At 39.4% G+C, this 26,042-nt stretch overlaps 1 protein-coding gene across 4 annotated transcripts in view; it reads right to left on the bottom strand.

Annotated features, from left to right (window-relative positions):
- Positions 1-26,042, bottom strand: part of dlg1a (discs large MAGUK scaffold protein 1a) — a 126,643-nt gene that overhangs the window by 40,019 nt on the left and 60,582 nt on the right. For all 4 annotated transcript variants that reach the window (XM_084354520.1, XM_084354521.1, XM_084354522.1 and 1 more), the window contains 6 exons: positions 9,947-10,000; positions 5,659-5,709; positions 3,658-3,782; positions 2,472-2,641; positions 2,124-2,260; positions 1,107-1,251 (listed from right to left, as the gene is read on the bottom strand). In XM_084354520.1, coding sequence (XP_084210646.1) covers positions 1,107-1,251; positions 2,124-2,260; positions 2,472-2,641; positions 3,658-3,782; positions 5,659-5,709; positions 9,947-10,000 — 682 coding nt within the window. The remainder of the gene's footprint in view (positions 1-1,106; positions 1,252-2,123; positions 2,261-2,471; positions 2,642-3,657; positions 3,783-5,658; positions 5,710-9,946; positions 10,001-26,042) is intronic.

Raw genomic sequence — 26,042 nt, 5'->3', positions numbered from 1 at the left:
AGGTATTAAGCCCTGATGTGAAAATCCATTAAAAGGTCTATTAACCACTTCACTGAGAGTCATAAATACTATTATGACAAGGATTATACAGATGGGGACAATTTTACACCTTTTCCCCCTCAGTGCTGATGACTTGCAACAATATCATTGTGACACAGGTTTCTGTGACATCTAAATCTGTCTCCGCCATGACTGAGCTGCTCCTCACACATGGGGAGTCTTTCCCATCACCACTTTGAACAGCACAGTCATCAAGCTAATTGTAAAGACACACTCCATGCCCCCCTTTACTTGTTCCCTTTATTGGTCATATCTTCTTTGTCTAATTACTCTTTCATACTGGACAAGAAACTCACTAACACCTGCTAACATCTGGCTTTGACAGAGAGACTGACGTTAAAGATATTAAGTGTCTAATTCAGAATGATATTGATTAAGACTTTTTAAAACATATTTTAATGTCTTCTGGATGTTTTGCCTATTTTAACACATTTAACAAACCCACATACATGTGCTAATTTTAGTGAAAAATTGGTATAACACCTCTGTATTATACAGTAAATGACATGAAATGACGAATGAAATATGTGTTTGTTCATAAACTTGTTATTTTGATAGGTTGCTTGTAATGATGGCGGTTTTGGGAATTTAATTTGACCTATTTTTTTGTGCACTCGAGGGAAAATCATTAAGTGGTGGTTTCATAAATCATGTTTTTTTTTTTTGTGCCCTCGGGGGGAATATGAATCAATCAATCTTGTGCTGGTTTACTCTTCCTAATCATGGCATTTCTCTGTTTTTGCAAATCAGTTCTCCAGTTGTAGTAGGAGTCTCTTCAAAGAGCCTAATAGTAGATGGGTGCTTTTTATAAACACACCCTGAGCAGAAATCTCCTCCAACAGCTTTGTTCCTCGCTGTTCTTTATAGTTCAACACCATCTGGCCCTAAAATGCTTCAGCCTTGGCTGTGATGGTGTGTGCTACATTCACCAGAGCACTGTCTGTCTCACTGCAAGTTGTGTCTGATGTTGAGGATTAAAGTGAAATATGGACCAAAAGCAAAATTGTTGCATTATGTGTACAAGTCTCTGTTGTATGCGTACTCACAATTAGTGACGTCAGGTGGAGGGAAGTTGTCATTGATAAAAAGGGAGGTGTGTTTGGCCACACGGAGGTAAACGACGTCGGGGGTCGACTTCAGGGCAGCCACTGCCTCCTCATGAGTGACCTCCTCCAAACAGGAGGCGTTCACCTGGAGACATAGGTTGTAAGACAATGTGCAGGCATAAATACAACACACAGAGAACATTAGGCAGCATGTAGACAAAATTATGTCCACTGCAACATCACATAAGCAAAAACACACAGCATACTGGTTCTTTCATGAAGTTTTTGTGGACGTGTGGACTGCACATGTATCTTTGAATATACTGATGGACATAAACGGATCCAATATTCAGCATTTTACTTATGATCTCTGTGTTTTTTCTTCTTCTATTTGATATGATTGCCAATAAAAATATTTTAAAAATATGCTACTTTGGCTCCGAGCAAGCAAGTAATCTGCAAAGTAACTAGTACCTATTCTAGTTAAAACTACCATATTTGGCTTCAAAATGTAGTGGAGATGAAGTATAAAGCAGCAGCTTGGATGTAGGGAAGCAGAGGTACAATCTGATACAATTATACCTTTGTACACTGTCCTCCTCGAATACACCTACTTTAGTCTTAGAACATAACATACCCAGCAGAGAATATGTAAGAATTTAAAGCGAAAGCCAACCTAAATTTGCAACATTACTGTGGAAAAACATTTCTGGTTTTAAAAACAGCTAAATCATTTCATAGCAGTTATTAATGACATGTTAGCATGCAGTACTATGTGCTACCATGATATTCAGGGCTATTCATTACCTATATGGGGCTAATAAACCCACATTTATATTCTAATCTGAAATTTGTTGAAGCAAACATTTAGAAAAGATTAGAAAACAAATTGGGTTGTTATGTGAACTACTTAAACTTTACTGTGATGTTGAATACAATCTACGCACTATACCTAAGAATATTTACATGATAACAAGTACAGAGAATAATTAAAAGGAATATAAAGGACTTTCTTACAGCTACAAGTTTGTCCCCTATCTGTAGCCGTCCGTCTTTGTGTGCAGCCCCTCCCTCGATGATCTTTGTCACGTAGATACTGTTGTCGCCCGGGACGTGTTGGTTTCCAACTCCACCTGCTATACTGAATCCTAAACCTGAGAGAACACGTCAACAGCTCATATTCTTGAGTGATCAAAAGAGTCATCAACCTTTCTCAGTTTTGGCCATCAGTTCATGTCCTTTTTCTTTGTTTTCTTAACAGCAGACAATAGGATAGGAGAATCTTTCAACACTCAAAATAAGTCTGTATTTGACTACTTACAGACTCAGCCGTATGTTCAGTTTATCTCTGCAGTATTTCCTCACCTTTTGGCCCTTTGACCAGCTTGATATCCATGATTCTCTCAGTGAGGCTCCTCCGGCGTCGTATACATAGTCTCACCAGACCTCCCGCCTCCTTCAGCGCCTCCACAGCCCCGCTGTGGGTCACCTCCCTGACGTCTGCCTCATTTACGCGGACTATACAGTCATTCACCCTGCACGGCAAAGTCACATACAGGGAATAAGTCATTTGACTTGCATAAGCAGTATATAGAGAAGACAAATGATTCACATCACCTCCTAAACTCAAATGTCAGTGTTTTACCCTGAAACTAGAGGTCTAGTTGGGAAAAAGCAAAGTGGGATCAAGCTGCTGTCGTCATTTTTTTCAGTTATTGGGCGTTTTTTCTTTGTATTTGTCAAAAAAATAAAAGAAAGCTGACTGAGCAGGTGTACTGGACTCATTTTTATAATAACTCATCTACATTTTTGTCTTTTAATGTAATTTCATGCCCTTGTAAAGCACTTTGAGTTGCCTTGTGTCTGAACTGTGCTATACAAATAAACTTGTCTTGCTTATATTGCACCTTTAAAAACTGTTTGCAAAGTGCTTTAACAGACACAACAAAAGCAGGACAATCCGTGCTAATTCAATCAATGCCTTGCTCAGGGACCTCTCAGTAGAGCTTACTTTCCCTTTTAAATGTTCTTTGATGGCTCTTTGGAGATGCCTGGCGTACAGTGCTCTCTTGTTTGTTGGGTTGCATGAGTACTTCAATAATGTACTTCAGAGAGTGTATTCATGTTACCTGGATGATCACTGCATCACTGCAGGCCAGCATACAGGATCGCAGGACAGTTCAGGGTTGTGTGCTTTAAAAATGACTTGATAAATACTGATCAAATTTGCTCTGCCAGGTTTTACTAATGTTTTATTAAACATAATTAATCAATCTGAATGTATTTAGTCATTTCCCAAAGAATAAGTTCACCCAAAAATGAAAATTCAGGCATTATCTTCATTATTCAGGCAAGGTTTTCTTAGTCCACAGAACATTTCTGGAGCTTCACAGCAAAACAGTGTTGCAGCATTCTCCTGAACAACTGAAATAACCCTAATGTCAATGACTTATTGACATTTGTGTGTGTGTGTGTGTGTGTGTGTGTGTGTGTGTGAGTGTGTGAGTGTGTGTGTGTGTGTGTGTGTGTGTGTTTATTAGTGTGTGTGTACCTGAGTCGTCCATTCTGGGCTGCGGCCCCTCCAGGTATAATCTTGGTGATGAAGATAGAGGGGTCTTCTCCGATGTGAGGGTTATCGGTCCCTCCAGCGATACTGAACCCCAGACCTGAGTTACCCTACACACACACACACACACACACACACACACAAACACACACACACACACACACACACACACATACAGTGTTTAAATGGAGAAAAATAAGCTTACATATTGGTTTTAAAATATTATTTTTGATGCGTGAGTCTAGAGTCGATGATCTGAGATAATTGAGTTCCTGTACAGTTTTATGAAATGTGGTTCCATATATCTAACAGGAAATCAAACTTTTAACCCTTTTGTGCATAAATTATTTTATCAGCAAGTAATATGTTTTTCAGGTTTTTGGTTTTACAAGTTAAAATTTATGCCAATAACTTTTTTTCCCCAACATAGGTCCTTTAGAAGAAGTGGAAGTGGAGACAATGCATCGACAGTCTATGACATGATTAAGGGATATCTGTTAAATCCTTTTATTTCCAGAAAACCAAACATATAAAAAAAAATTTTTTTAAACTGTTTAAAGGATGTTACAAATACTTTTAACCAGATACACATCAGTCTGAGTCGGTTAATTCGAGACAGTCTGAAGACTATTTAATAATACAGCTTAATAATTGTATTCAAGTGTAAATTATATCATAATTTTAAATAAAATATGCAAAATAAAGCAGGAGGTAAATATGAAGAATATACCCTTCAGCGCATAATGTCCACTAGACTGGATGGATGTATTTTAGGTCACAGAATATCTAGTTGAAATGTTTTTACCTGTTTGGTTTCCTGAGAATAAAGAGGATTTAACAGTCTTCCCACCGCCATCTTAATAAAATGCCAAAAACTAGTTTATCACCCGAACAAAGAACATGATATGTAACTCTCTTTATTTATCACTTATTACAAAATGACACATAATCGACCACCTCTGTCAACTGAACTCATTACCTGATGATGTCTCTTCACTCTCTCATGCTTTGTCACCGGGTTTAAAGCTAGTATAATGTCTGTGCCTGTGTTAGCCTGTATGTCCATAGTGTCTTTAAAGCAGATCCCGTCAAGCAGACAGAACCAGGTCACAGGAGAATAGAGTGAGAGAGAGAGGGGGACGGAGAGAGAGAGCCGCAGGGTGAGAGAAAGGGGAATATAATGAGAGAGGGGGGGGAGAGGATCAGGAAAAGGAAAGTAGGGAAGGATGGTCGAGGAATAGAGAGGACAGGGAAATAAGGTCAGTGGAGTCGGACCAACAGTGGGACGGAGCAAAGCAGAATGACGATATGAAGGCGAGAGAGATGAGTCAGAGCTGAGAGAGCTGAAGATTTTATCCATATAATATCTGTTTCTATAAATGTATCTTAACTGCTTTGTTTTCTTCTCCCATTATTGTTTACAGACTTAGTGAAGATAACTGCAGGAAGTACATTTTCAAAGCAAATAAAATAACTTGCCTGTGTAGTAAGACAAAACCTCCAGTCTGTAAAAACACTGACTGTAATTTATGTTGTTTGTTTCCTTAAACGTCACATTACTCCCCTCATTTGGTATAGTGTCAAAAAGATTTGAAAGTGAGGGACTTAATCTCTGCCTGATTTTATAGCTTTTGAAATACGGTGATTTGTTGACTGACTCAAAACTTTAAAAGTATAAAATCTAGAGGCCTTAAAGATATCAATATCAGAAGCAGAAGACCTGTTAACGCTTTATTCAGTCTTTGGTGGGAGGTGTTGTTTCAGCACAGGTTCCAGTTCCTGCAGTTTAAAAGGGGTTGGAAAATATTCTCTGCTCTTGACAGGAGTGATGATGTTCTTAGCGTGATTGTGGAGGAGGGTTAAGGAAGGACAGAGGTCAGTCTGAACAGATGGAGGTACTGTCACCGAGGGGCTGATGTGACTGAGTACATCTACAGTGTGTATAATTAGACATGTTGGTTGAGTATGTTTTATGTAAGTTTTTACCCGCTCCAGCGTGATTTCCTCATACTCATAGTCTGCTTCTGTTCCATTGACCTGTCAGAGAAGAGGAGGAAGAAAAGAATAGTGTGTCAATTCAGAGTAAACACAGAACGCTGTTTTCCTATAATGAACACTAAAACGTTAATTTGACTTTACAGTAAAGTTCATGTATCTGCATTAAATATTCTGAGTCACTATATACATATACACATCATTACCCCCTCAGAGGGGGTAAGGGAAGTATTCAGAAAGTATTTAGAAAAGGTTACAAGTAAAAGTCTTGCATTTTCAGTGTACTTAATAATCAGGAAAATTTACTTGAAAGTAATATCCCCTATTATCGCTGTAATGTTATTTTACTATTTCACGTGATTATTTTTGCTCATGTTTCTATATAAAATCAGGATTTTATGGTTGGTGTTGTTTGAGATGGAGCTCATTTTTAACTCTTTAAGACTGTAGCTAATGATTATTTTCACAATTAATTGATCTTCTGACTATTTTCTAAATTATTCAATTTATTGATCAGCTTGTAAAAATTTGGAAATTAAAAAAAACAACAATTAGCCCAAAGTGACACCTTCACAACCTTGTCCAACCAATAGCATAGACCTCAAAAATTATTACAAATACATGAGAAGAAAATGAAAACGCTTTATTTAGATAGCACCTTTCAAAACTCAGTTAATAAAAGCAATAAAAAACTGAACTAAAAGCAAATAAAGCAAGCTAAATAAAATCACCTGAAAGCAATTTTTTAAACATTTGGTTCTTAAAAGTGATTTAAAAGATGAGACAGAGTCTGCAGCCCTGATGCTGCAACTGCAAAGGCTCAACGACCTTCGTGCATTAATCTAGAGCTTGGAACAAGGAATGATGCTAGCAGGGATCACAGTGAGCGGAATGGGACGCAACGCAACGAAAGATCTCTCAAACCTCGAATCCTATAATAAAAGCAACAGGTAATCAGTGTAAGGAAAATAGAAGCGGTGTAATGTGGTCATGTTTCCCAGCCTGAGTTAAAATCCTGGCAACAGAATTTTGGGGGAGGGATTTCTTACTGATGCCAGAGAGCAAAGAATTAAAATAGTTTCATCACAATTACAGTCAAAAGTCTTCACTTTTTTCATCTTCATCAGTCGCTTCTAACTAACTAACTACTCATATTTTTTTCTGAATTGTAGCGGGGTAGCAAGTGGCAGAAGATTTGTACTTAAGTACAGTACTTAGGTCGTTTCTTTAACTTTAAGCTGATTGTCAGGTCAATAATTCACTCATGAGGTCAAACAAATATCAGAATCAGACAAAAGTGACATTCGACATTTGTTGTTTATGAATGACGCATGAATCCCAGAGATTAAACTGGTAATGCGTACTTAATGATGATGTATCTCTGATGTCATATTTAAGAACATCCCTGGTGAATTACCCATGAGCCAATCACGTTGCTCAGCCAGGACTGCCGGTACTATAAAACATATTAACGTCTGTATTTCCTGACTGAATGAACGGCACACGGAATTAAATCTGAGCCGAGCGGCAGACTATTATATATTTTGTACTGGGAGATGAGTGTCTTGTTCCTGCTATAGCTGCTGCAGACAGGCACGCATGCACACATACACACAGGCACACACACACACACACACACACACACAGAGTGGTCGAGTGGCATCCCAATGGCCCATGTAATCCCCTTGGCTGTAATCTGTGTCTCTGTGCAGTCAGATTAGTTTAGATTTTGAATTTCTGTCGTTTCAAACAGAGGGCACAATCTCTCATCAGCCACCATGTGCAGCTTTTCTGCCATCACCTACCACTGAATTTACTATAAACATAAAACATTGTTTTATTCTGAAATAAATGAGGACATGAGAACAATGACATTAAAAGCTGGAGGCTCCAATTTTGTGTGATTTTCTTATGATATTTCCAGTTTAACATAGTTCCTTATTATTATGTAAATAAAGCGTGATACTTCCTGTAGGCACAGTTGGTAAAGATTGCCTTGTTCATCTGTGGTGTGTTTAAATTTAGATTAGATAAGATCAAATCAGATTAGCCTTTTAGCCCTTATATATATATATATATATATATATATATATGTTTTACAAGGAGAAAGTTGTCTTTGGTATTCCAGAGAGCACTGTTTGACGTAGCAGCACACATGAACTAACTACAGTAAACTGCAGTATCACACACAAATCTACACCATAACATACACACCTAGAATACTGCATGATTCCCTGCTCCAAATGTATTTACCTATTTAAGACACATAGCACCTTTGGTTCATTTTCAGCATCTATTAACTTTTTCCGTATTTGTTTCAATACATGAATCTCGTTTCTTTGGAAAAAAATAACAATCAGCAATCATATCAGTGAAATCTGCATGAGATAAATCTTTTTCTCTCCTCTCTGTGTTACATTCCGGGCAGTTCAGCAGGGAGTAATTCTGCAGTAATTACATAATAAACTTATCTAACAACAACAGGCACTGATTCTCGGTGGCAGCTGGCTACCAGTAAAATGACATCTGGATCCATCTAATTCTGGATGGAGCTTTCCGTCTAAATCCACGATGCTGCTATATCTCGTGCAATTTTATCGGGGAGAAATAATGAACTTACTAAGCATTTTTAGTAGAAGCTTCAAACGGTACTGCAAGTCTTTACACAGTACAATGACCCTTCATATTACATGTTTATGACTGTTCATTAAACAGAGAGAAAGATTTGATATAAATGATTAAGAAGCCACACAACTATTAGATACTAGACAAGAATTTCTGATGGAAGCTCTCTACAAGATAAGAGTTATGTAAAATCTAAAAAAACCCCTGTCTTTTCGACCTAAACACAGACAACATTAACGTGTCTTGTTTATGTAGAATCCTTATAGACGTGGGTCGACTGGAATGTATTAACACTGGCAGCAGAGTTAGAAAATGATTCTGTATAGATGTGTTATGTAGAAACCACAAAGTCTGTGATTGGTCAGCTTGGGCTGGTTTATTTCCTCCTACAGTAAATGTTTGTTTATATTGACCACATGGAGCAGGTTAAAGAAAGGCAGGATAATTTCTTCGTCTGAGTAATGCTAGAAAAAAAATATATATTTTGTGATTTGGCAAAGCTATTTCCAGTTCTCCTCCTACTCTGTATCCAAAAGTGAATATGATAATTTAAACACTTGAGATAAATTAAGATTAGTGGTGGGTGATCTGACAATTTGAGATCAAAAATCGACTTTTCAGGCAAATTGGAAAGACTGAGGTATTTAATGTCCTCATATTTCTTTTTCTAAACTTCACATTACTTCTTTGACTATATCTGATCTGTGCGATGTGAACATACCAATAGTGATGTAACTAGATGGCAATGTTGATTTGACAGATTTATAGCGAGCGGCATGGCTGATGAGGACATTTTCCCAAAAAAGAACATTCAATGCAATATCGTGTCTGTTATTAAGAAAATCAAGTCTGGCTACAGTAAACAGGGCATTTCAAGAGCAATAAAAAAGATTGTAACCTACAGTAGATCGAGGATTGTGATCATAATATAAGTTTTTGACCTAAATCAGATACGCAATGAATGGACAAATTCACAGTTAACAGGTAAAATGTATAATGTATACATTGTATAAATTCCTACACTGGAGGCATTCACACTGTAACCACCACAGAATCTCAACAGAGCAGCGTACGCTCAATTAGGGCTGCACATTAATTTAAATAATTTGGAAATCCCAATATGGCAAAGTGCAATGTCCAAATTGCAAAAGCTGAATTTAAAGTTAAAATGTTTGACAAAATAGCAACATATTGAAGTATAAGTATTATAACAGTATTGCTGCAGAGATGCCTGGTCTACAAGTTTTCTTCCTTGGACATCAGAAAAACATTTGTTTGATACAGACCCCAACAAATGTCACATAATTTTGATTTTAATTGTTTTTTATTGAAAATGAAAATTGTGATGCAAGAATGATTGTCCCTATTAGTAAAGAATCATATTGCAAACGAAAATATCTGTCAAAATAATCAAAAAATAACTTTTTTACCACACCATGCAGCCTAATGCCAAACTTAAATAGCCATTTACCATCAGAGATTGTGATCTCTATGTTTTATGTTAAATTCTCACCAACGTCAGGCCAGTTCCTGCCACCATTACGTAATCTAATCTGTATTTTGGATCTGTGTGACTTCACCTTATTTGCCTTTGCCTGGAATTGGTTTAAATTTAGTATCACTGACGATATCAACAATTTGAATCAGTACTCACATATGGGGGGGTGTCGACGCTGTCGGTGTTGACCACCACTGGAGGGGGGTTGGCCTGCAAGAGAGGACATGAGACTTCTTAAACACTGAAGTTGAAGGATATCATCATGAAAACCAGCGACATACAGTTCTTTACCAAGATTACTGATTTTGTTCACTATAAAACTTAACACACATAAACACACATGTACATGTACTGTGACTTACTCGTCTCATGTTTTGGTACAGCATGTTGAGTACATCTGCTACAGATTACCACCGCGGAGCGACAGCATACACCGCATGACATACTGCACAGCCCTTATATTGGACAATACTAATGTACTACACTGTTTGCCACACTGGAATGTACCACAAAGTACTATATCACAACCCTGAACTTTTACATTTTAGATTGTACTCTAATAGTCATACTCTCTATTCTATTGTATTTCAACCTCATTATGGCCTGGTTCAGCCGAGCACAGCACAGCTAGGGTTAGAGCAGCAGCAGATGATTGACATTATCTTTCCTCTTGCTTCCTACGCAAGCACAGTATATAACAAACCACACACTCGCTAATAAATACCCACAAGGTGTCTTTTCTTCCTTGTATTTGCGAGGGGGGCATCAGTCCCCATCTTTTGTCTACTTTGTCCCTCGCCTCCTCTTACTTTCTCCACAGAAAGTATTGAGTGCTTGCCAGTCCAGCGTCTGCAAGTTTAGTCTCCTCGAGCAAACCAGTTACGAGCAAACTAGTCCATGTAAGATAATCTGAAGCTCCAGCTCCTGTTCTGCAGCCAAAAAAAGCTTCACAAACGAACCAGCTAACCGAGCATCAAACAAGCTACCCAACCAAATGGACAGTCCACCTGGACTTCACTTCACGGCATCAATGTGCAACAGAGCAGCAATAGCATCAATCCCTCTACACTAATCTCTACCTCTCTCATCCCCCCTTTTCTACTCCTTTATCTTCTCTCACACACACACAAATATCATCTCTCTCTCTCTCTCTCTCTCTCTCTCTCTCTCTCTCTCTCTCTCTACCACATGTCCAACTGTCTGTCAGTCAAGCTGACAGGATGCCTGATCCCACATGGGAACAGACAGAGAGAGAGGGGACGAGAATGAGGAGAGAGAGGAGGGGATGGGGATCAGAGGGATTATAGGCATCGTGGGAGGAGTCAGATCTGCCTGCTCAACAACAGCGATGAGCAGCAGAGGGTGCAGACAGATGAACACAAACCCCAGACATGAGTAGAAAAGAGTGAAAATGAATGGTGGGAGGACAAGAGTGGAGGGACACTGTGAAAGAAGGAGATGGAGGGGGGGTGGGTGGGGCGAGGGGCAGTACAGTAACATTCATGGATATTGAGGGGGGAGAGTAAGGGTCATGTTGACAGCTGCAGCTGTTATGATCTGTGTGTGTTGATGTGAATAAAGAGGAGCGATAGTTACAAGTAGATGGTAAAGATGATCTACTGTATTATTGTGCTCTATATGAAGCAACTGTTATCACAAATATTCTGAGATCTGACTCAGAGAAAAACTAAAACACTATATCCTTATGGTTTATACATTCACACAAGTCTTCAGTCTTTAACCTCAGTGGCACAACTGCACGAAATCTCTCAAGCTATGAGAGTCCGTAGTTGAAGAAGCCTTCAGATTTTTTGCTAAATAAAACTTAAGCAAGCAAGACCTGCATTTAAACAGCAGAAAAGTACAGATGTGTATAAACAAAATGTATTTGAAGAGTCAAAAGTAAAAGTAAAAGTGCTCATTATGCAGCAGAATGGGCCGTGTCAGAGTTGGATATTTTTACTGATACATTAATATCTAAGAACTATTAAATTGCAAAGAATACTATTGGGCAATTTAATGAGTATTAATGCATCATATCTTTTAGTTTTAAAATAAAGCTAGTGGAGTTAAAAGTATTTGACAGTACTTAAATGTATATGTAAATGTATTGACACTACACATATTAGGCACTGTGCCTGACACATCACCTAAATGTGGCAATTCAAATGTGATGCTCACCTCCGCCAAGGAGGTCATGCTTTGTATGTCCACTGAACATATTTCCACAAAACTTGAAAGGAGCTTGGGCTCCTGGCCAGGATAGACCCCTTTAACTTTTTGTGTGGCTTTGGATAAAGGGATGGGTCCAAGAAGTTTTCCTCACTTTTTTGCAGTTCATTTTCACTCTGAATTTAATCATTATCACAAGCACCTTTCCCTGAGATTAAATATTTAAAACAAAGTTTTTATATTGGCGCATATCAGAAAACATACAGTTTGTACTGATACCGATATCTGTGAAATATCCTGATATTATTCACCAACCGATATATTGGTCAGGCACTACCACAAAGTTTTCTAGATAAATCTGAGCAGTCAAAAACCATTAAAGATCGATGGTGATAAAAAATATATTTCTGTTTAGCAAAATATTTTCTCTATGTTTATGTAAAGGTTTTTTCTTATAAAATAATGGATACTTTGCACCATTTAAAGCAAGTTCACACTAAGGCCATTCACTGTGATGTGGGGTCCCAAGTGGGCAAGTCAAAAGGTCATGAGGTCCCGAACTGTGTTCATCAATCGATTCATACAGACAAAGACAACCAGTCGATGCTTCACTCTGTAACTACATATTTAGTCAATTAAGTGGTGACTGTTCCAAATACCAGTTGAAGAATAATTAAAGATAAGTTGGGTGTTGTTTTTAACACAGACTCATCTGATTTGACCCCACATTCTTGTGAGTAAGGAGCATTCTCAGCTGATGCTACTACAACCTAAAATACCTTCACGATGACTTCACGGTTTTACCTGCCTAAACATAACTTGACTGGCTTAACCTCACCTGACTCATTCACCATTTTAACAACAGCAGCGTACACAGTGCACAACTGCTGTGTGTGTGTGTGTGTGTGTGTGTGTGTGTGTGTGTGTGTGTGTGTGTGTGTGTGTGTGTGTGACTCTGCCCATGTGTCATTCACAGAGCGACAAATCCAGTGTGTTAGTCAGCTGGCGATTCTATTGACACGACATGTCAGACTGCACACTTATGTAACATCAATATGAGTGTGTCAGTGTGTGTGTGTGTGTGTGTGTGTGTGTGTGTGTGTGTGTGAGAGAGAGACTGTGTTACATGAAAAGGCCAAAAGAACAAACGTGCAAATATAAACAAACAAGTGTCACACACAAATACACATAAAACACAACAATCATATCCAGACAGCATTTTTGTTGCACTATTGTTGATTGTTGATTGTTAGCCGTTACATAATTGCTGTTACACCAGCTGTGTTACCGTGGCATTATGGCCTGGTTCAGTCCAGCACAGCACAGCTTAGAAAGAGATCCAGACTATCTCTGGTTGGTCTCGTCATCATCGTTCTTCTCAGGCTGAGCAGGATGGTTGTTAAAGGCCCCCTCTAATGAAAATCACGTTTTATAACCTCTGTAACATGCAAGATAATGTCAGCCTGCCAAGTATGATTTTTTTGGGGGGTTTGGACGGCGATAGTTACGACCGATGTGACTGAAAAAGTTAGTTAAGTTGCAGCAAAACATGAGCTTGAGCTGAAGGCGAAGGATGGAGGGGTGGGTGGAGATAGAGGGACTATTTCGATCCGCTCATACTAAATGAGGGCAGACACGAGTTACATTATGGAAGAAACTGCAACAATTTGGATGAACAGAGGTGAGTTTTTGGGCCACGAGAGGAACTTTAATAAAGTGTGTGTGTGTGTGTGGGTGTGTGTGTGTGGGGAGGGGGGGATTGGGAAATGATTATCCAGCAGTGCACTTCACAATCGTCATTCTAATTCAATTATCAGTTAACAGATGCCTCGAGATTGGATAATCGGAAATCAAGGATCCTAAAATGATGCACAGCAGCGGTTCATTAAATAATCAATCAGTGCAATGTACCACAATACGATAACAGCTTCAGCTATACAGTATTTTTCCTTTATAGTACAGAAAAGGCAGTGTTGAGACATGAAGACACACATTTGAACACAAAAGTATTCCTAGTATCACGATCTTCCTCATGTGCAATGAGACTCCATTTGACTAATGAGCTAATCAGATGGGGCGTGACTCTAATCAAATCAGAACGGCTGTGCTAATCACACTAATCAGACTTCTACTACCTGCTATCTCTGCTCAATGTTCCCACAGCAGATGTGCGACACACTAACTACTCAACCAATAACAGGCGCCTAACGTGCTGCATTCTCTTTCTTAGCTCACTGTAGTACAGTTAATACAAAATACAAGTCCACTGCTACTAATGCACCATCATTCTGTGATATTCAACTAACTCCAGGCTCTATTTTGTGATGAGTTATTTCAGTAAACTTCTCATTTACCCACAGTCTGTTTGGTCTGTGTTTCTGTTAGCTTCTCAAAATTACTTTCAGCAACCCTCGGAGAGAAAAAGTGAGAGCCACAACCCACACGCACTACGCATTTACTGTAATTCTGTACACAACTCAGAGTGCAGGTTTGTGTGGGGAACAGCACTGAAGCACGACAAAGACAATGCCAACATGGGTGTAGTTAGCTTTCACTTCAAAAATGCGGTCAGATTTTAATTTACAGCGGCCAGTACTGTGGAGACATGGTGACATTGTGTGTTTGATGGAGAAGGACGTCACAAATTACATGTGTTCTCGTCTCTCTTGTTCCCATCATTCATTTTGTGTCTTATATATCTTGACAGGAATCCTTTGACTATTAGAAGCAGAATTAGGTTAAAGCAATATTATGTAGAAATTGGCCTTCGGTGCGATTTGGCGCCCCCCCACAGTTTCTGAGTGGAACAGCAGTGTCCTAAATTCAAATCCTAGGTCTGTAACAATTTGTCAGACGTAATGTAGATGCTAACTACAAACAATACTCATTACGTCATAGCAATTTTATGTGTTGAAAACTTGTATCTTGAAGTAAACGCTGTGATCCTACCCTCTCACTGAAGTTACAGGTGGCTGAGTGAATGGTGTCACAGTGGCTGAGACACCATTCACCCTATTACAAGACACTGTACCATGAGAAGGCTTTCAGGCATGGTGTCTTTGATTTTATATGCGTACACGTGCAAATGGACTGACCACCATCTTAAACTAGCCTAGCAGCAAGATGTCTGCACGCTTTTGGTGTCTTCAAACAATATAAACAGTAAACAGTAGAATCAAGCCCGCATTGCATGCTTCAGCTGTGTCGGCTGCTTAGTAAATTGGATAGAGATGTCTTCTTTTTAATACAATTTTAAGGCAATTCTAAAAGAGGACATCAGTAAAGATTAAATGAACTTCAGAGACCCCGTCAGCGCCAATGACTGTATGCAGTATGTATTAGGTAAAATTACATTTTCAGTGTAATTGTGTAAAAGTGTACACAATTACGTGTACAAAAAAGTGTAATTTTCAGCCTAATATTACCTTATATACTGCCATCTACTGCATGTATCCACCCATCCAACCTACCTGCACATGGGCCTTTATTTGCGGAAAGTGGTGTATGGGCGGTGCGTGTGTAGGCGCCTCCATTGAATGTGCGGTCCAGATATAGGTGTCATTGGGCCACGGCCGGCTCCCAGCCTTGCCCTTGGCTTTGCTCTTTGTGGGGCTCTTCTTCACGCTGTCCCTCAGGTTGGGAAACTTTCCTCTGGAGCCCCTAGTGGCCAGGTTGGTTGGCAACGTGCTCCACCCATATCCACCCAACGCTGAGCACAGGGGGAGCTGTGGTGAGTGAAAGGGGTGGATAGACAGCGACTGGGAGGCGTGAGGAAGAGGAGGAGTATAGTGTTGGTGTTGATACTGCTGGAACAACGAGAGGTGACTCGGTGAATGGAGCTGCACCTGCTGCTGCTGCTGTTGTTGGTGGCAGATCTGATGCGTTGATTGTGAGGGAAGCAGGTGACCTGGCGATGGCGGCGGATGGTACTGTTGCTGGTTTTGACAATGATGCTGCAGCTGATGATGACTTGGTGAGACATGAAGCTGATGATGACTCGGTGATAGGTGAAGCTGATGATGACTTGGTGATAGGTGAAGCTGGTGGTGACTTGGTGATAGGTGAAGCTGGTGGTGACTTGGCGAGTGCAGTAGGCGATTTGGCGATAGTGGAGCCAGCTGGCAAGTTGGCGATGGTGGAGCCAGCTGATGACTTGGAGAGGTTGGTGCTATGTAGTAGTAGCTAGGAGAGGGAGAAAGGAGCAGATGTTTCGGCGAATGGCAGCCATGTTGTGGCGAATGGGGATGGTGCTTTGGTGAGTGCAGTGGTGAAGGTTGCAGCTGGTGATTCGGCGTCTGTATTTGCAGTAAATTCTGGTTGTGCTTCGAGTGCGAGTGGCCCTTCCCTGACTTGGCCTTCCCTTTGCCAGATTTGCTCTTGGTGGCACCACTGCTGGGCTTCTTGGGGCTACAACAGAACTCATGGCTGTGGAAATAAGTGGTCATAGCTACCGAGATATAGAAAAAGTCACAAAGAGATCTTCTTTATCTTTTGTGTCAGTCTCACCAGATCGTCTTCTTTACCGAGATGACAAAAGAGGGTAGCTCCTCAGAATCACTTGTGTCCGAATAATGTAGGTCATGCCTCTCCAGAGCAACCAATCCCCCTCTATGTCCAGTAAGAAGTTGGTATTCCTTCCTTTCCTCTCTCTCTCTGCAGTATACCAGTGTGCCTCGGTGAGTTAAGATCACTGGAATATCAGAATATTAATATACAATCCCTCCTTTTTTCCATTTCTTCGCCCTCATGGATTTGAAGTCCAGCAAAGTGAAGCATCCTCCTTTAGTGCAACATTTAAGCCTCCTCTTCTTGGCTTCCTCCCCTTAGGGGTAGACTGACCCTCTTATCATCGCTCTGGGTAACAGGGTCAATAGTAAGATAAAAGGTGCGGTCTCAAGAAGAAGCAGCGGGACCTCTTGGACAAGCCTCTCTTCAGTCCTGCTTTCTCTCAGGATGTCTCCGCTTCTGTAGAGGATGTGAGTACGTTCATGCGCTCCAATGGAAGACTACGCTCCACTTCAATCCAACTCAGAGTAACTCTTATTATCCCCCTATGTCATCGGGCTTTGCATCTCGAGTGTTGGTCAATCTGTAGGCGATGCAGTTTGACTGGTATATTCCAAAAGGAAAGTAGAGACACTTGAACAACTTCCTATGTTTGATTTCTTTTTGTTTTCAGATTCGTCTTCATTCTGTCCGTCCAGGAGGAATTAAGGTTAGAAAGAGTAAAATTTTCTTCGTCTTCCTTCTTTCATCTTGTCTCGTTTTGTCTTTCTGTCATGATGATTTGATATTAGGCCACATCTCTATGAACAACTCTCTTTCTCAGCCTCTCTCATCTTTCTATGCTGCCTCCCTCTCTCAGTGTCTGCCCCCCTCTCTCTCTCCAACTCTCTCTCTCTCTCCCTCTTTCCTGGATCAGCCAATTAGGGGCTTCCCCTGGACTCCTGCACATGACAGCAGCCAGGCATGACTAATCAATAGGCGACCAGGGACACTGATACAGTGCTCAGAGCTCGGTCAGTGTGTGTGTCTGTGTGTGTGTGTGTGTGTTCACAATGAGCGGAGCGCTGTGATTGGTGGAGGGCAGTCTATGAAATGCCTGCTGTGTGTTTGTGTGTGTGTGTGTCTTTGCGTTGGCCTACTTCCTTGTGAGAATGTGTCTCTTTGCTTGTGTGTCTCCAAGTTTAATGTCTGTTGACAGCAAAGGGATTTCAATCAACATAGACACACACTTGTGATGATCATTTAAAATACAAAAGTCAGTTCGGTAGCATATCTACGATGCAGCATCAGTGACCTGACAGTAAACACTACAAATGTCTCTCCCATTTTGGTCAAGAATTACATCTATGGTACTACTGGTTACTAATGAAACTCAATACTAACAACCAAATTGGTAGAAAACTCAATGAGAAGAATGGAAAGTTTGCACTTTGCACAGAGTTCTTTGACCAATCATGTCGTGGTTTAAATAATAATTAGATTATTTTTACATTTAAGTTTGAATTGAATTGATTTATCTCATTCTTAAAAGGTGGTGGGTCATCAAGTTATCACAGCTCCTCTTGGCCACTGGGCCTGGGTGCTATCCCACATTTGATATCACAATATTGTTGCACCGAAATATTGCGAAAAGGTTATATTATCAGTTCTTGTTTGCTTGGCTCCAAGTCCAGTCCGAACTATTGCCAAATATGTAAGCTGGTGTTCTTCCTCCATGTCTGTATGTTAAAGCGCTGCATGAATGTCGCTGCATCATGCCTATTAACGTCTGGTAACCTCCCAAAGCTGCCATGACAGGCCCGAGTGCATTTGCTTTTCAAAATAAAAGCCCAAAGATGCCATAACAGCTGAAAGGAAATAACTGATCTGAAATCAAACACGAGCCCTGTATCGTTCAACATTTTAAACCGCCCATAACTGCTTAACTTTTTAGGATCAGCATCAAATTATACCAGCCACCTAAATCCACACATTACTCTTTGAGAAATAAAAAAAAAAGTATTGCCCTATCTCACAATGTTGAAGAAAGTGAGAAAAAAATCCAGGATCCATGCCTGTAACCAAAAGTTAATGGGGTTTATTCTGGGTTGAGAAGCAGCCTTCATCAAAGATTCATGCAAATCTGTTAAGTAGTTTTTGTGTAAACCTGCTGACACACCAAAAATAACAAACATAACCACCCTGCAGAGGTAATACAAGATTTCTTGGAGAAACTACTCCAGCGTGATCATGCTTGTTAGAAGTTTTATTTTGTTATTGAAACACAGGTCTTGTACTGGCATTGGTCCTGAAAATAAATACCAAAATACAAAGAACTGATTTGTGAAATTATTTTTCAAACCACAAGTCATCAGAACATACATATCAATGTAATGAAACATTGATCAAGCACAACTTTTCAGTATTTGAACATTTCTATTGCTGTACAGAAATGACTCAAATCCTCAATATTTCTTTTACAGTGACATGCAGAATGACCAGAGAAAGTCAACTTTCTTATAAAATTACCAATATCATAATCATAATAAGATGGTGGCCAAGATATTTAATAGCAATTTAATCATAGCTTGTGGCTTCTTCCTACAACTGGCATTTAACAAAGAGCAGGACACACACACGCAGCTATATAGTATGAGGTTCTGAGCCTCTATAATGTCTGCTAATATATGCCACAGCTTGCCCCTAACCAACCTGAGGGAGAGGCAGATTAAAAAGCAGCACCCATGAGGAGAGCACAAAGAGATGAGGAGAGAGTGAGGGTGGTTGAGAGAAAGGCTGTTATAGCCTTTCTGTTAGTGTTCCCTGTGTAAAGTGCTGCTAGCGCTGCAGGCTAACCGCTCAGTCAGGAGAGGATGAGCAAGGAGAATAGGCTGTTAGCATCACAGTGCTAGATGAAGCCCACACTAATATAGCGCTAGAGGCCGGGAAGGGGAGGGGGTCGTGGTGAGGAATGGTTAAAGACGAGAGATGAAACAAAGATGGGGAATGGGGGGTTAGAGTAAAGGGTTTAGTTTAGAGGAAGAGTTTTAGTACAAACTACTGCTGTCTTATCCAGCAATAACACTTGTATGATCAGTCCAACAATTTCAAGTGTCCTCAATACAATATCCACACCAAAGGAGAACATAAAACACTCCCCTGAAATACTGTTATGTCTAAAACATCTGAGTCAGCGTGCCCACACAGGCTCTACCCCCACTCCCTTTTGACACGGCTCTGTGAGGAATTATTAGGAAACACTTAAGGAAACACATCAAATTAGTCTATCAAGTGTGAATCATAAGTTCTGTTAAATGATTTACATAATTGATTCTTCGCTTTATTTTCTGAGTCAGACCGACCAGATGATGAAGTTGAAAGATCCAGGGAAAACATCCTCATTCATTGAGCGTCAGACCTTTGTACTCCACTTAATTAGTGTAATGGATATGAGTAATTAGTCTTGTAATATGCATATATAAGACTTCACAGGTCAGTCTGAGGCTGAGGGTAGCTGCTGAGGGTAGCTGCTGAAAAGGGTCAAAATATAAAATCTAGACAAACCTGTCCTTATATAGTAAAAACTTAATCAACCAAGGTAAAAATGAGCACAGGTCTCTTGCTGGTATCTTGATCAGTACCAAAAGATACATTTACCCATATTCTGTCAAACAATCCAATCCCAACTTTGATCCAACTTTAAATCATCCTCCGATGATATTATCAATACTCTTTCTCCTTCAACGCTTCTGCATTTTTACTCAAAACCTGATTTCTGACTGTGTCAAGCAGAATTCATGAGGATCAAGTGTTCAAAAAAGAAAGCAGACATGTAATAGGAAATAACATCTTAGCAAGGAGCTCTAGCACTTTGTGAGAAAGACTTAAAACATTCAACAAAAATCAGTAATCAAGTTCTGCATCTCAACTCCACCGTCTGCAGGGAGACAAGATTGTGACACTAGATGTCCCCAGCAGGGGGCCTCAGACTCCACAGACAGATGGAGCCCTGATGGGAACACACATACACGGACAGGATGATGCCGTTTATTCTGTGATATTTGTTTGACAGCATGTACGATATTGTGCGAAGATAGTCCTGCATCTCAAATCAATGTTTAGCAGATGTAAAATGGCACACTGGGACACAAGGAAGTGTGGTTAAATGGAGTTATACACAAAATGATGCATTACAACATGCAGCATGTGAAAAATAAGATTATTCAATCCATTTCAAATGCTGTTGTGTTGGTTCATTTGTTACCTGGTTGGCGGCTATCATTTTTATATGTATCTATTATATCTGCTTAATTTTAACACTGCTAGCAAAGTATTTTGCAAGTCACTCCAGCATGATCCTATTTCAAGTACACTGATATTAGAGGGAACCTGGATATTACTGCAATTATTTTGTAGCCCCTATGCCAGAGTAATCGTATGGTATAATGCTTTTTTGTTTCCGATCTTCAGCTTTAAAAAAATATATTCTAAAAATGCACTACTTTGGCTCTGATGCAGCACCCTCTGTCTGTGGTCTCACTCATTGTCCCACCCACAACACTATCTGATCTGGTTGCACATCACAAGTAAAAGCCTATCAACACTGAATAATCTAAATCTGTAAAGTAGTTAATACCTAAAGTTATTATTTAAATGCAGTGGAGGGGATGAATTAAGTAGTAGAAAAATGGAAATACTCAAACAGTACTCGAAATTGTAGTTAGTTACATTCCATCACTTGTTATTCTAATTTGCTCTAATTGTTGTCGGTATCAGCCCTGAAAAAAACATATGGTTCAATCCCTTTAAAGAAACCATGTCATAACTCCAAGTATTCCAGAGTGTTAACAGTATTTCAGCAGAACACTGGTGTCACCTCCATGAACATTTAAAAATATCAACTGATTTTACTGTTCCTTCATGCTACTGACTGAACTTCTTACTAAAAGTGACTAACAGCTGCAGATAGACTGACATCACTGAAGGTAAAGAATATTAAACACTGCGTCTCAACACAGCAGACCTGTGGTCTCCATGGATCCGGTGGGTGATGAGATATGTGAAGTTACAGCCTAAGATCTTCATTATCATATATCACACCAGCAGCCGCACAACATGGCAGAATAAATCAGTATTCATTTAGAGTGTCAGTGGTGATTAGAGCCGGGATGTGTTTAGGGATGGGGTTAAGGGGTCATGGTGCGGTGTGAAAGGCAGCATCTTTAAACATCTAAACTTTTACTACAAGAAATTATTGAAACTGATGTCAATTTGGATCTTTTAAATCAAAGCTGAATTAATTCATATTCTATGTTTGTGGTAATAAACAGAGGTAGAATAGAGAGGCCAGGGTTTTACTTCAGAGGCTAGATGATGTAATATGATGAGAAAACAATTCTTCTTAAAACAAAGTATGAAATAACAGCATGGACGTACCATCAGAGGATCAAGCAGTTGTCTAACATGTTAACCAAGCAGAGAGAGTGTAACATGAGCATCCCATTGGAGTCATGCTTCTAGCCACCAGACGAATCAAAGTCCAATACTCCGATACTTTGGTCTTCACTGTATCCTGACAGAAAGTCTTTAGCGCTCTGGATGCTCAACTTGCTTCACCACGAATACTCTGCTTGACAAGCTTGTTAGCTGGAAACATTGTCTGACTACTGTTTAATAAGAGGGTCTGAGGAGAGCAATGAGACTCAAGAAATATGTATCGCAGCTCAAGGAGAGTCATTTTGTTTCAAAACGAGGGTCTAAAAGAAGCTAAATGCTGCATAGGACTGCAAGGCAATTTGATTCATTCAAACATTTAAAGGTGCCCTGTGGAGTTTTCCAGTGTTTTGTTTACATTCTGTGTTGTGTGCATCCTTGGGGTCTAACAAAACACAAGGATGCGTTTCTTCTGCATAAAACATCAGCAAAGCCTAACATTTCTAAACCTGCACTGTTAATATCCAAGCTGTTGTTGCAAGGAGTCTTTTTCTTCCTTGCCTTTGCTGGTGCATTGCTGTGTTTCTGCGCATGTTACCACAACCTGTTAAATAATGTGATACAATTGGCAGTAATGTGTTTTGTGTATAGTGCATACCTTGAATGAAGCAAAAAGTTGCATGTGTTGATTTACAGAATTCCTACCAGTAAATCCCTACCCTACACAGTTGGTCAACTCAGATAAGTGAACTGGAAATACCACTGTCTCACAAACTGCTCAGTAGAATTGGTTGTAGAGTAATGTAAAAAAAAAAAAAATTTAAAAATTAAAAAAGGTTAAAAAAAAAAAGTGCAATTATTATTAAGTCTTTTTTTAACTTCTTCAAAAGAGCAGAACAAAAAGATCAGTTGGGTGTTTGTGTGGGCAAACAAAGATGTTTTTACTGCCTGTTATATGAAAACCCCCCAGAATCCTGCACATTTGTACCCACGCTCTTGTCCATTATCAGGTACAATTTCTGATATTTTACCTGGCAAGGATCTAAGGGCTGTAAATGAAGTGATCAACAGTGTTTGGTTTCTCATGCAGCATTTTTCAATCTGTTTTGGTTGGCATGCATGATGCTGAATTTGGATCAAAGAAAGTTTTGTAGGTGACTGGGCCCATGTAGTTTTATCAAAACGTATGTACAGCACGTGTTTAAAACAAAGAATACATCTCTTGTTTTTTTTATTAGTCAATAAACTGAAATCCAATACAATCTCATCGTTTCGAATACTGTAAACAGGGCTATTATATGGTGTAATGGGATCTGAGAGTTAGTAGCGGGGTCAACAGGGGCAGACTTCTTCACTCTATAGAGCAGATCTCTGGTGAACCTCCTCCTCTCACACTGATTGATGACTTCAGGAAGTGATACTTCTTGTGCGGCCGTTGGTGAAGATCACTTCCTAAGGTCAGGACTTGCAGTTCAACAGTAACTGAGCGACTGGTGTTCAGACTACAGTGCTCTCTTTTTTCTTCTATCTGTGTCACCCTTTTTCTGGTGAAACCCAAGCTTGTAGTCTGTTGTGCCTCACTCCAACTGTGAGCCAAAGAATCAGAGTGAAGTAATCCGGCTGTAACAGTATTCTCTGTTAAGGATATGGTCTCAGTGTCTGTTGCAGATAAGTTTGCCTCTTGTCTCTCTCCGTCTCCATCTAGGTGTCTACAATGTCTTCCACCCTCGAGATCTCATCCTCCATGACTTAATTACAAACTCTGTTTTAACTGTCTAGAGACGCTGCCCTCCGCCTCTTGCAGAGATCAAGGGAGCTACAACCACTATTGCAGTACAACAAAAAAGAATTAAGAATAAAACTACACAGACTAACTTCCAACGCTGTACGGTCGAATTACAAAGAGTTTGCTCATTAATTCCTCCTCCAGTTCCATGTCAGGCTTGCTTGTTTCAAACAAGTGCTGAATACTGTTTTAAAAGAGGGTTTGAGAACTGCCATGACACTCACAAAACGTGTCTCTGAGGTTATTGAGGGTCATTTTAATTTAAAATAAGGGACTAAAAGAAGTTAAATGTTAAGTGAATGAAGACTATATAGACTTTCTTCCAACACTTACAAAGAGTTTGATCAGTAATTCCTCCTTCATTTATTGCAATTACACAATATGTCCACCAGCTCAAATCAGGTACAAACAGGAAAGAGAAATAACAATAAAAATGACATATGGGCTGCAACTAATCTTTATTTTCATTATTGATTAATCTTCTGATTGTTTTCTTGATTGTTCTATCTGAAAATCATCAAAAAAGTTGGGTAATATCCCATGTTGAGTCCAAAGTGACATATTAGAGTAGCTTGTTTTATCCAAACAACTGACCGAAATCCAAAAATATAAGTTAATTATGATACATGACCAAATAAAAAAAAAATACTGCACATTTTAGAATCAACCAGCAAATTTTTGCAATTTTATTCTGAAAAAAATCTGAAATAATTAATCAATTCAGCATAGCTGCAAATTCATTTTCTGTTATTCAGCTATCTAATTAATAAATGGATTGTTGAAAGGTGCAATATGTAGCTTCGGGTAAGAAATGTAATCAGAAAAGAGAAATCCTCATTGATTGATTTTCATTTTATAATAAACTGAATAAACAAACAATTTCACACTCTTTGACCTTTTTTTATATTTGCAGGACCCTTTCACAGTAGGTAGCAACGTTCTAGCTTTGAATACTCTTCTTGGGAACTTAGTTCCCTCTAAGGACTGCTTGTTTGTTCAGTTATAAAAAGGTATTCATTAAATTAATATTTTTGAGTTTGTATTATTAACTTATACATATTTTAAATATTACCTTTCTGAGTTTGAATTTATTCCCATAAATACAAAGTGCACACGGCAAATAAGGAAATTCATTCCACCAGTCTTGAGTCCATGCATCTGTGGCAAAGTCAGGTAATAAGTAATTTTATTAGTTACTTTCATCCTTCTTTAATCTTTATCCCCAAACTTGAACGGCCAGAGAATTGTTTGCCAAGAAACCTTGTAAACTTTTTGTTCTACACTGATGTTAAAGATCTGGTCATAAAGACTTTCCGGTGGCAGACAGGTGCCCTTCTTTGAAATCCTGGCAGTGTTAACGTTCATTTGTGTTACAGGATGTCAGTGAGTTACATTGCATTAAACTTTAATTTTAATCAAGGAGCACACTGGATGGCCAACGAGAAGGCACAGCAATTACAGGTCAAGAGAGACAGCATCACTTACATGGGACAAAGTTTGTGGTCTTGTATTATCTATGTAACAGTAGCTTTAAGCCAATTAAAATCTGTGTCTTATACAGTAATGAGCCTGTCATTTCCTGTAACACATCCATGTGTGACTGCATGACAGAAGTTCTCATATCACTCTGCATGCTAACATCACACAAGCAGACAATGTTGCTGTAAGACAACACATAGTGACTCTCCAAAGCAGCAACAATATGTGAATGCAAAGCTTTCAGAGACAAATATTTACTTACATGGCAGCAAGCAAGAATAGGGTTGGGCTGATGGATGAGAGTCATAGACTACTGAGCCCTGTACCATGATTTAAAAGGCCTCTCGCCAGAGAATGTAATAAAGAAGTGTGTCCCCTTAGAGTTGCGGTAAGGCAGGAGTTGTTGGTGTTTGTGTGATGTGGGAGAGATAATGAAATGCAGTTTGTTGCTGCTTGATGCACTTACGTTACCCTCGATGTCCTGTTCATAATTTTTTTTATTAAAGTCCAGTTAAGGCAGGTTTGATGAGAAAGACACTCAGGTTACATTGGGTGGAGCAGGGTTTCTTTTCTTTTCTACTGTTAGTGTTTCTTTCTATTGTGCCATTGTCATTTGGGTTTTCATAGCTTAGCGTCCTCAGTATATCTGGTAAGCTGAGGCTGCTAACAGCTAAGTTACAGACAAGACTGAAACACTTCTGAATCTAGATGTAGGTCGAACGCTCGGCAGGCAGGAATGTTAGAGCTAATCTGACTCCCTACTCTGCACTGTAAATTTTAAAAGTTGACTTTACTGAGTAAAGTAGACAGTTTGTAAAAACTTGAACGTTTTAACAAATTCAAATTATTAGTCCACTTTTTTTTACTAGTTTTGAGGTAATTGGTTTCCTCGATTTT

Source organism: Pagrus pagrus (genome assembly GCF_965226575.1).
Source record: "Pagrus pagrus genome assembly, chromosome: 6".
Classification (NCBI taxonomy): domain Eukaryota; kingdom Metazoa; phylum Chordata; class Actinopteri; order Spariformes; family Sparidae; genus Pagrus; species Pagrus pagrus.
The sequence above is the reverse complement of the archived record's forward strand: the minus strand, read 5'-3'. Positions and strand labels throughout refer to the sequence as shown.